This window comes from Anomaloglossus baeobatrachus, chromosome 3, assembly GCF_048569485.1.
Source record: "Anomaloglossus baeobatrachus isolate aAnoBae1 chromosome 3, aAnoBae1.hap1, whole genome shotgun sequence".
In the NCBI taxonomy this organism is placed as follows: Eukaryota; Metazoa; Chordata; class Amphibia; order Anura; family Aromobatidae; genus Anomaloglossus; species Anomaloglossus baeobatrachus.
In genome coordinates this window covers 99,519,466-99,531,682 of record NC_134355.1, presented here as the reverse complement: position 1 = coordinate 99,531,682, position 12,217 = coordinate 99,519,466, and the positions used below count along the sequence as shown (strand labels likewise).

Genomic DNA, 12,217 nt, shown 5'->3' with positions numbered 1-12,217 from the left:
CTGGGTTTCAGAGGCTTGTCAGATCTGTCTCGGAGAACACAGAGGAGAGCTCAGATTAACTGAACACTCATGTATACTGGAGACTTTTATTTTCCTGAATGATTGGACCTGTAAACAGGTTATCCATTACTTGGAAGGCCCACTCTCAGTCTGCATGTTTGCCCCCTTTAAAATAACAGCACTTGTACTCCCCTCCAATGCTGGTGCCGTTCAAACAGTGTTGGCACTTGCCGTCCTGGGGCTCACGTGACGTTAAGTCAGAGCTGGCTTCAGTGTGCCCACCTTCAAACAAATTGAACCACAAGAGAAGTCGGGGCTGCTGCTGCCGCTTACTTCTGTTGATGTTTAATACGTCCAAAGGCGGGAAGAGTGAAGCCAGTGCTGACTGGACTCTGGGCTCGTGTAACTTAACAATGTCACAGGAGCCCTGGAGAGCAAGTGCCGACATCGGAGGTGAGTATACGTGTTGTTGTAACAAATGCTCTGGTTGAGAAGACTGAGTGTAGGTAGTTCTAGTAATGCAGTAGTTGTATTGCCCTCAAATATTCACCTCTCGGTATGAAAGCACCACAGTGCTCGCTGCGGAGTCATGGCACCATCATTGTTTAGCCAGACATATTGGCTTGGCTTCTATTGCTCTCAATTGCATTCATTTATCTGCTGAGTGTGGGCGGTGGGGGATCTCATGGATGGAAGACCACCAAAAAACACACATTCATGGAGTCATTTTGTTTTACTTACCCCAGTAAATCCTGTTTGTCCATAGCCATTTAAAGCCAAGTGTGAAAAGATTGATGGGCCATGAACCCATTGCTTCCGGACTCTTAGAAGTCCTGTGGTTTATTACTGGTAATTAAAAAAAAAAAAAGCTAAAGAAACTGAGCAAATTTACTGTGGAATAAAAAAAAACATTCCAGAATACTGTGGAACCTTGGATTAAGAGTAACTTGGTTTAAGAGCAATGTTTTGCAATAAGAGCAAATACTCACCGTGTACACTTCCGGTTCTGTTCTTTCACTGCGGTCTGACCCACTCTGGAGGTAATTTTCTGTCCATATGTACTGTATACAGTATACCATTGTACAGTACAGTATATACTATATAGCATGTCTATCAGTTTGCATTTGTGGATACAGTATTGTACTGCATATTGCTTATACTGTACCTCTCGCACACCAACAATTGTATTGTAAGCTAACGTGCAGTTTAATTTGTTTTATATGCTTTTACTGTACAGTATTTTGTATTAGTGTACGGTAATAATTTTATGACTCAGTACATTATTTTGTATTACTGTAATAAGTTTGTATAAATACAGCAAATATTTTTGGGTTGTGGAACGAATTGTCTGTTTCAATTATTTCCTATGGGAAAATTCACTTTCATATAAGAGTAACTTGGTTTAAGAGCGCACCCCCGGAGCCAATTCTGCTCATAATCCTAGGTTCCACTGTATCTGGATTTGTTTCACTTAGGTTGCATACTGTGAAAGTGTGCCGCCATATTGTGCTGTGACCTGCCGTGCTTGGATTGCCAGGTTTGGTTGATGTCTTAGTCTTTGTCTGGGCTGGGGATGATTATTGAAATTCTGCAAATCCATTCATAACTGGTTTCCAGTTGGCTTACTGGCCTATTCTTTAACACATGTACACTTTAGACTGTTTTGTTTTTATACTGGACCCAGCCATTGTTTTGTAATTTTATGCAGATTTATTGCTGCCATACTTATTACATATACTATAATCATTTTTTTTTTCTCTTTTTAATACAGCCTAAGCCCACCAAGGGAAGAATGCGTATCCATTGTCTGGAGAATGTTGATAAAGCTTTGCAATTCTTGAAAGAACAGAGAGTCCATCTAGAGAACATGGGATCACATGATATTGTCGATGGAAACCACAGACTGACGCTGGGCCTTATATGGACCATCATCCTCCGATTCCAGGTAAAATCATGGTGCCGATTCTTCAGACATTTTAATTCTGCTTACGTCTACCTACTGGAATACCCTGTTAACTTCTGATCACCAGCGCTCCATTCATTCCCTATGGGTCTTTTTGATGAAGCAAGTAGAGCGCTCAGCAGTCCCTAAAAACTGAATGGAGCAGGATTCACCTATGTTCACTCCATTCTAACAAGGATAACTGTGCCCCTTTCTGGTGATCAGGGGGGTCTCAGCGGTCAGATACCCACAGATTTATAAGTTATCACTAGCGATTAGCAAGCACTACCATGCTCGGGTGCAACAACCAGTTGGATGGGTGCGGTTCGTGTACCGAGTATAATGGAAGTCAATGGAGAAGATTTCCCCAAAAAAATACTAGCGTTCCCGATTGAATTCCATTATATTTCAATGCGCCCATCCAAGCATCTAACTGGCCATTACGACTACCGGGCACCTGAGCAGGGGTGGTTCTCGCTCATCACTAGTTATTCACAGGATAGGCGATAACGTATTCCAATTAAAATACTGTTTTAATATATTAGTGACATCAGAATTACATGAGGATTTTCAGATTTTTATTTTTTTTTGGGCACGGGGACCTTTTTTTTTTACCTATATCATTTGTCTATAGCCCCCATTAAATCCTCCCATACTTGTTTTTAGGACAGTGATTTTTCTGTTTTTTTTTTTTCCAGAGCAAAATGTTTTCATAGTGCTGTAGAATGATTGCTGCACAGAAGATCATGCCCCTGTCCGCAAGATACGGCAAAAAAAAACCCTGTGTCATAGTGTCTGCTTTCAGCGTCATTTCGTACACTGCGCTCATATAAGCGAGATGTGAGAAATTGAGGCAGCACTGGTATCAATGATTACTTGATTTCTGGGTGCTCAGTCACATCACCATACTGTTAGGACCACTTAGAAAAATTATATTAAATAAAAAAAATAGAAAATCCAATATTGCTTAAAAAAATAGTAAAAAATAAATGAAAAATCCAATATTGCTTGAAAATAATTAAAATAGAAAATCCAATGTTGCATGAAAAATAAAAAAAAATAGAAAATCCAATATTGCTTAAAGAATAGTAAAAAAATGAATAGAAAATCCAATATTGCATGAAAAATAAAATAAAGAATCCAATATTGCATGAAAAATAGTAAATCCAATATTGCATAGAAAATAAAAAATAGAAAATCCAATATTGCATGAAAAATAGTAAATCCAATAGTGCATGAAAAATAAATAAAAAATCGGGTATTGCTTAAGAAATAGTAAAAAAAAATCCAATATTGCTTGAAATAAAAATAAAAAATCCAATATTGCTTGAAAATAATTAAAATAGAAAATCCAATAGTGCATGAAAAATAAAAAAAATAGAGAATCCAATATTGCATGAAAAATAGTAAATCCAATATTGCATAGAAAATAAAAAATAGAAAATCCAATATTGCTTATAAAATAAACTGCTAGGTGAATTAAAAAAAAAAATGTATTGCGTAATTGGGCATGAAAAATGCAAAAATCACTATTTTAATAACCTAAAAAAATTTATATCAGTTTAACTTTTTTCGTTGCAAAAAATCAGGAAAAATTGTTTTTCATTACGACCCAAAACATTGGTGTTAACGGGCTGGAAGTGTATTGTCTGATGGCTGTACCGTTTACATTTAGCCCAGATGTGTTCATGCCGGAATGGTTGTGTTTTCATAAGTTTGTGAACCTCGGATTCATAGCTCACACATGTGGTAATAACCTGACGGCCGCGTGCTGCCTCCGCTCACTGAATGCCTTTGTCTCTGCTAGATTCAAGACATTAGTGTAGAAACGGAGGACAACAAGGAGAAGAAATCTGCTAAGGATGCACTGCTTCTATGGTGCCAGATGAAGACAGCTGGGTGAGTAGAGATTAAGAGATTAACCCAAAAGATCTTCTTACAGAGTTTTCACAAAAACAATTGCGCTGGCTACAAACATGTCCTCCGTAACTGGATTACTGCAATGCACATAAATGACTGTATTCTCCTACAAATATCCGGGATTGTGGGGATGTGAGGGAAAATGCATACATTAGGCGGGTTCACTTACTAATCCTGAGTACGTGTGGATGGCTTCAGGCCTATCGCTCGCACCTGCACCTCCTCCTATAGAGATGTGGCACTGTATTGCCTCAGTAGCGGGCCGGGCATCCTGGCACAGGAATTTACCATGTGCAAATGACCTTGTGGGTTTCATTTGCTGCAGTCTATAGATATGGACCACCAAAAAGATCACGTCTGGCTCCTGCAGACCTGTAGCATTTATATGGTAGTTACAGTATGTAGTCTTTGTCACATCACTAGTCAATAATTAAACGGGTGTTCCCATCTCCAAGATCCTGTCCCAATACGTAGTAGGCATGATAATAATAATAGCAAATACCTCCGAATAGAAATGTAGTATAGTTCTTCTGATATAGCCATGTCTCTTACCTCATGTGCAGGGCATTGCAGCTTAAATATCCATAGTTAGAATCATGAGCAACTGTCGCCATATAATTGGACGTAACCATGGATACCTAAGCTGCAATGCCCTGCGCATGAGGTAAGAGACATGGTTATATCAGGAGAATTATACTACATTTCTAATTAAAGGCATTTGCTAATTATTATTTATTATTATTATTATTATTATTATTATTATTATTATTATTATTATTACATATTTGCATAGGATCTTTAAGATGGGAATACCCCTTTATCCATTAACCCTGACCCAAGATGCATCATTTGTGATTAGCAGTACCTAGGCCTGGGGATACCTGTGGTTAATCTACAGACCACCTACGCCCACAGGATCTTTTTGGCCACATGTTTTTTAAAGGGAACCTGTCACGTGATTCATGTCATCCCAAGCCATGGGCAGCATGAGTTAGATCCTGACGGCACAATTGCAGACAGATTTCTTTCGTTTTTTAACTCTGAAAATGCATTAGTGTTTCAGAGAAGGTATAATTTGAAGATCCAGCAGCGCCGGACCGGTCACATCTATTGTTATATACCATGTGAAAGAGGTGCACTGCAATATCCCATTATATATGGAAAAAGGGGTGCTCAATTTTGGTATGGAAAACCAGAAAACAAGCACACCACAACCTGTATACAAATGCAAAACATCTTTATTGGGCAAAACACAATAGAAACTTCTAAAATTGTAATGGGCAAAGCCCCAATGAATGCCGGACCCTCACCATACACATGGAAAACAGTCTGAGCAAAGCCTACATAAGTACAATACTGCACAGGCAAAGGATCACTGGTGTATACCAATCGAATGGTATATGCAAAAGGTCCTCCAAGCATGGCAACATGAGTCCTCCAAATAAAACCCAAGATCCATAGATAATGTATGATCTGTGTATGAGGGCACAAACACAATACCCAGACCGGAGCTGTGATAAAAGATTCCTGTAGATCACGGTATAATTCTGATCTTTTAATATTGGTTGGATGCAGGACATATCCTAGTAGTCATATATATAATCTCTCGATAGATATATTTTATAGATGGATGGATCGATCGATACACACACACATACATATATAGTGTGTGTGTGTGTATAATATATGTATAATATATGTGTGAGTGTGTGTGTGTGCGTGTGTGTGTGTATCGATCGATCCATCTATAAAATATATCTATCGAGAGATTATATATATATATATATATATATATATATATATATATAATATATATAATATATAATATATAATGTATAATGTATATTTCAGTATGAACCTTGAGAGAATTAAATTTTGAATGATACCCACTATGGTGACCCCCTTCAATCGTATGGTGTTTTTATTTATAGGCAGAGGTACGCCACCTCCCTTCCCATAATACAGCCCATTGTCTTTTTTAGTCTCTGGGCATGTCCTCTTGTAATTTGTGGGTCCAACTCTGGATAAAAATATTGCTTGGCTGGAATAAACCTTAGATGAGGTATTCTTTTGACTAGCTCCGATTTTTGGTTAGTCGTTATTTGTTTTAATGGCTACGAAGAATCCAAAAACCTTGTGATGAGAGAACTGAAACACAATCTAATACTGTGTGGTCACATAAGCAGGAATATATATATTTGTGTTTACGACCATCTTGTTTCTAAGAAACATTGCAAATCTTGCATCGGGGCTACATATTATCAGCTATTATTTATGCTGGCATCACCCCTAAAAGTGATGGCAATAGGGGTTTCCATATATTTAAAATGTACGTTGGCTGAGTCCACCGATTTTGGCAGGACTGACTGACTATCCCCCAATGACAGATGTTGGGGGTCGGTGAAGGATCGAACAAGTTGGATATGAGGGGTCTGGCCGCAGCTTATTCTTTTCCCAATGATAAGGTATTCGTGTTTAAGGGGAATTGGGAAGAATAGCAGTCTGCCAGTCTAGTGTATAGCAAGGTGGTCTTACAGGAAAATACGAGCTATTACCAATAACTTGTAATGGAGCAGTGGCCCCGGTTTATTACACAGGGTCCACTGTCCTTAAAATGACCAGATGATGATCTGGATTGATTCTTATACATGTCTTTTGTGTTGCAGGTATCCAAATGTGAATATTCATAACTTTACAACCAGCTGGAGAGATGGCATGGCGTTCAATGCACTCATTCACAAACACCGGTAAGGAGAGGAAATATGTTAGATTTGCCAATTTTAAAGAGAAAGTTACGGACAAAAGTTTGCATTCCTTTATGTAATCCAAAATCCCAGGAATATTTCCTGTAGAATTTGGTTCTTTTTTTTTTACCTTTTTATTTCCTCAAATTAATATACTTCATTTGTAGATTTATCCTCGGCCACGAACTGTAGTCTTTGTGACAAAAAGCCGTATAGTCACACAATGGCCTTCTCTTCACCTGCCCTTAGGTTTCTGTCTTTTAAATACCTGGGAATTTCAGGACAGAAATACAGTATACGGCTATGTGCACACATTGCAGATTTGGTGCCAAAATGTTCTTCAGCAAATCTGCACCTTCTGGCAGACAAATGCATGAGTATTTGGGCCATGCGATTTTCTTAATGAAGCCAGTGGGTAGAAAGGCTGAAAAACGCACCAACAATTGACATGCTGCAGATTTTTTTCTCACCAAAAACTGCAAGGAAAAAAAGAAGCAACGTGCGCACAGCACTTCAGTATTCTCATTGACTTTTCTGGCATAAGGATACACATGCAGATTTGTGCCACAATCTACATCAACTGTGTGCACTCCGCCTATATATATATATACATTGTGTTCCCGATCCGCTAAATCCAAACCCATTTTTTGATTTCCATTTAAAACTCCGGACCTGCGTGTGACCATCATGTTCTGCTCATTTAGGCATGATTTTCAACATTTACCATTGAGTAACGTAGTTTTGCACATATATTAACAGATTGATCATGTCATTATCCACTGTTGCCTTTTTTCATTGGTTAAAATCTAACGTTACATTTGCGCTGAATATTATTGTATTTAAAGCTCCCCTGAATTTTAAAAAAAACCTATATTCCATATGAAATAATTAAGGAGCAGCGTCTCCTCAGATAAGTGTCATGTCACTCTATTATTCCTTCTGGAAATGTACAAATTGACAATTGGGTGGTTCCCTTTGTGAATGTGACAGTACACTGATGCTTTGCAGACAGGATACGGGGTATGCCCTTCACCCCAGGGCATAAGTTTACTTTTTTCAACTTGTCCTCTTATGCTTTCATCTGTTTAGTTTCCAAACTTTAAGGAGAGAGATATATGATGGCAATAACTTCATGTTATCAAATGTGATCTTAAAGAGGACCAACCACCAGGATTTTCATATATAAATTAAAGCCAGTCTTATACTGACACTATCATGCTTATTCTATACATACCTTTAGTTTTGAGATCGGATGTATACTTTCTGAAATATAGGCAAGTAAAGTTTGAGAAATGCACTGTTATTTGATTGATAGCAGCTACAGAATATGCAATAGGTGAGTCTGGTTTTGCTAGTTATTCCCGCCCCTGTCTACCTGCCTGGCCTTCCTCCCCTATCTCTGTTATTACAGGGGGAGGAGGGAAGAAGGAAGTAGAGTGGGGGAGGAAGGACAGACAGGCAGACAGGATTTCACAAATTTTACTTGCCTGTATTTCAGAAAGTATACATCTGATCTCACAACTAAAGGCATGTTTAGAATCTGCATCCTAGTGCCATTATAGAACTGGCTTTAGTTTATATATGAAAATTCTGGTAGGTGGTCCTCTTTAACCCCTTCACGACCATGGACGGACATATCCGTCATGGATCGTGTCCCGGTAAGCCCCGCCCCCTGCCGCGGGCAGGCGGCGTGGATCGGCACACATATCAGCTGTTTTCAACAGCTGACATGTGTGCCTACATGTTCCGAGTGGAATCGCATTCCACCCGGAACATTAACCCCTTAGATCTCGCTGCCAAAGTCTGGCAGCGAGATCTATATGCGCGCGGCCATCTTTTTTTCTTACCGCCGCCCCCTCCGGACGTCACGTGAGTGATCACGTGACGTTCGGTGGTTGCCATCGTAGCACAGGGTCATGTGATGACGCCTGGTGCTACGAAGTTTCACTTTCATTCTTCCTCGGCACGGAGCAGAGGAAGAAAGAAAGTGACTATTTCTGCTGTTTACAGCGGTATAGCTGTAATCAGCAGATAGCGATCAGCAATCGGATTGCTGATTGCTATAGCCCCCTAGGGGGACTAGTAAAATAAAATAAAAAAAGTAAAAAAAAAGTTTTAAAAAATTAAAAAAAAAACAAAAAACCTAAAAGTTCAAATCATCCCCCTTTCCCCCCATTGAAAATTAAAGGGTTAAAAAATAAATAAATATACACATATTTGGTATCGCCGCGTTCAGAAATGCCCGATCTATCAAAATATAAAATCAATTAATCTGATTGGTAAACGGCGTAGTGGCAAAAAAATTCCAAACGCCAAAATTACGTTTTTTGGTCGCCGCAAGTTTTACGCAAAATGTAATAACAGGCGATCAAAACGTAGCATCTGCGCAAAAATGCTACCATTAGAAACATCAGCTCGAGACGCAAAAAATAAGCCGTCACTGAGCCATAGATCCCAAAAAATAAGAACGCTACGTGTTTCGGAAAATGGCGCAAAACGTGCGCCACTTTTATTGGACAAACTTGTGAATTTTTTTTAACCCCTTAGTTACAAGTAAACCTATACATGTTTGGTGTCTACAAACTCGCACCGACCTCAGGTATCACACCCACACATCAGTTTTACCATATAGTGAACACCGTGAATAAAACATCCCAAAAACTATTGTGCCATCACACTTTTTTTGCAATTTTTCCACACTTGGAATTTTTTTGCTGCTTTCCAGTACACCATATGGTAAAACTTATGGTTTCATTTAAAAGTACAACTTGTCCCGCAAAAAACAAGCCCTCATATGGCAAGATTGACGGAAAAATAAAAAAGTTACGGCTCTCGGAAGAAGGGGAGCAAAAAACAAAAACGCAAAAACGGAAAGTGCCCCGGGGCTGAAGGGGTTAAGTGCTATCTTTGCTTTAGAGTTTTTCAGAGATTCCAAACAAAGTACCCCCTTGTCCCATACAATAAAAAAGTGAACCTAAAACTGTAACTACACTTGGCCCTGCTTTTTAAAATCACAAAATTTGGACGGTATAGACCCCCTTTTGGGTACATGTACCTCTGATTGAGAAGCTAGGCTCCGCTATCTGCCATTAAAGACCCCACTACACGAGAGTCTCCTGCAGTTCCCGGGCACCGATCACCACGAGCCTCAACAACAAAATCTGAGGAGTTTGTCGAATAGAAACTAACTACATAAAATTAACTTCCGAAGTAAGTGAACCTATAGCCTGGCCGAGCCGAATAACGTGCAGGAATGTATATATCGGTGAGGTGCGCCCCATATTTAAAAAAAAATGTGTTTGGCTCCATTTACAAAGAAAACAGATGTTTAAGTAGAATTGACAGGAATTGCGGCAAAATAAATGATTCACATTTGTGGAATAGTTAGTAGTAATTGTAAATGGATCAGGGAAGTGCGAAGTTCATTAATGTGGTAAACTGAGTACTGGGCTATGCAGTCAGAGCAAAGAGGAATCTGCTAATTAGTTCCTCCAGTCAGTGGATCTGTAGGCCGCTCAGCCAGGGTTAAAGGTTTGTGGAGACAGACGTTCATTATGCGCCAGGAAATATCCGTTATCCCGCTATTCAGTACACTATTCATTCTTGTTATTTATCTCCAATAAGACGTTATCTTGCCACCGTGGTCTTCATAATTTAAACCACTTGTCCAGGGTCCAAGGAAAACAGTCTAGATTACAAGCGGATTGTCAGGAAGTCCGTCTGTAATGAAATTTATACTCCAAAAAAAGTGCTTTTTCCTTGTATTTGCAAAGCATGTAGATATTGCGTGCCATTGTATTGTTTTTATTCTGGTGTAGTTTGCGGTCTTAAAGGGCATGTCCACTACTTGGACAACCCCTACTCATTCCCCTTGTTCGCCGTCAAATAAGCGTATACTCACCTCCGGTTCGGCCTTGATTCCAGTGATGTTCCCACATGGCATTATGACACAGGATCCGCAACCAATCAGCGCCTGTCTGTCTCCTTGCCTCCTTCGGACATTTGAGCAGGGTGTGAGCACTGCTCTGACTTACTGCTCAAATTTTCTAAGGCGTGGAGAAGGAAAGAAAGTCATCTCTGATTGGGTGTGGGACCCGCGTGTCATAACAATGTCACATGGTCCAGGGAACTCTGCTTCAGATATCACTGAAACCGCAGCCGCACCGGAGGCGAGTATAGGCTTATTTTATTTTACGAGAGCGATCAAGGATAATGAGAAGGGGTTGTCCAACTAGTGCCAAGTAGTAGATAACCCTTTTAAGGTTCAGTTCAGAAATCTTATTATCCATTCCATGAGAACAAAGACAATACATAAATTTTATATATCCACTGGCCTGGTCAGATGTAAGCCGCAGGTCTAGTCTCTGCGAGACCATGATATGGAGCATTTTATTATCTTTCTATATATTTAGTGACTTGTCTTCACCGATGTCATGAACTGTTTTCTACACAGGCCGGATCTGATTGATTTTGACAAGTTGAAGAAGTCCAATGCACACTACAATCTTCAGAATGCCTTCAACCTTGCAGAGCAGCATCTTGGGCTCACAAAGCTCCTGGACCCAGAAGGTGAGCAAAATATATTATGTGCCACCAGATTTAAAGCGAATTCATCACCACAAAGATGTCCTTAAATTATGTGCCTTAAGTTTTAGTGAGTGTCCCTGATAAGTGGCAGCAGTTCACTGCTGGATGTCTCCTGATTTGCCTTCTTAGCTACTTCATACAAGAAAGATGTTGAGTAGTCTGTAATCTCTCTTAAAGGGGTGTTATCAATTTTAGAAGTTTTTCCCCCTATCCATAGATAGGGGATAGAAGATAACTTTCTGATCTCTGAGCCAGCTGTTTGTGTCTGTGCGCGGTAACAGCTGCCTGAGGCTGCCAGGAGGAATGAAGTTAATTTCCTTCTGGCAGTGGGGCTCTCAGTGTAGCGGCCACACATCTTCAGAATGAGATTACCCTGCATATTAACCTCATATCTACAGGTTAATTTACATGACACATTCCCTTTAAACCGTTAAGAAGAGAAGCAAGGTTTGTTTTTATTTTTTTTGTAATTTTTTTTTTTTATATGGGGATTACATATTTATCTTTTTTTATAAAAACTTTACAGACATTACAACTATGTCACTGTCAAAAAGACTTGATCTAAACTTTTTTTTATTTCCTCCATTCTAGATATCAGCGTGGATCATCCTGATGAAAAATCCATCATCACTTATGTTGTCACATACTATCATTATTTCTCAAAAATGAAGGCTCTAGCTGTGGAAGGAAAACGTATTGGAAAAGTAAGATTTAGAAATGTTACATTGTATTATATTTGTTCATAATGTAGTTTGCTGAGAGGACGATTAAGATTACTCTTCTGAAATTCCCACGAGGTAATATGGAACCCTTCAATTTCTGTTAACTGCATTGCTCCTTTTGGGCATCATCCTTCCAAATAATGAAATAGAGTTGAACAAAAAGATTTGCAGGCCCCGTAGTCAGTACTGGCCCAGAACACTGCAAACCTAGTCATCACCGGCTCGTCTTCGTATTACGTCGCCCGTCGTGTTTGCGTTACGACACATTGATGATCCTTGGTCTGCGACATGACTTTGATCTG

At 39.4% G+C, this 12,217-nt stretch overlaps 1 protein-coding gene across 2 annotated transcripts in view; it reads left to right on the top strand.

Moving 5' to 3' along the window:
* SPTBN1 (spectrin beta, non-erythrocytic 1) overlaps window positions 1-12,217 on the top strand; it is a 298,238-nt gene that overhangs the window by 171,066 nt on the left and 114,955 nt on the right. For both annotated transcript variants that reach the window (XM_075339341.1, XM_075339342.1), the window contains 5 exons: window positions 1,772-1,945; window positions 3,750-3,841; window positions 6,529-6,609; window positions 11,060-11,175; window positions 11,785-11,897. In XM_075339341.1, the coding sequence (XP_075195456.1) occupies window positions 1,772-1,945; window positions 3,750-3,841; window positions 6,529-6,609; window positions 11,060-11,175; window positions 11,785-11,897 (576 nt within the window). The remainder of the gene's footprint in view (window positions 1-1,771; window positions 1,946-3,749; window positions 3,842-6,528; window positions 6,610-11,059; window positions 11,176-11,784; window positions 11,898-12,217) is intronic.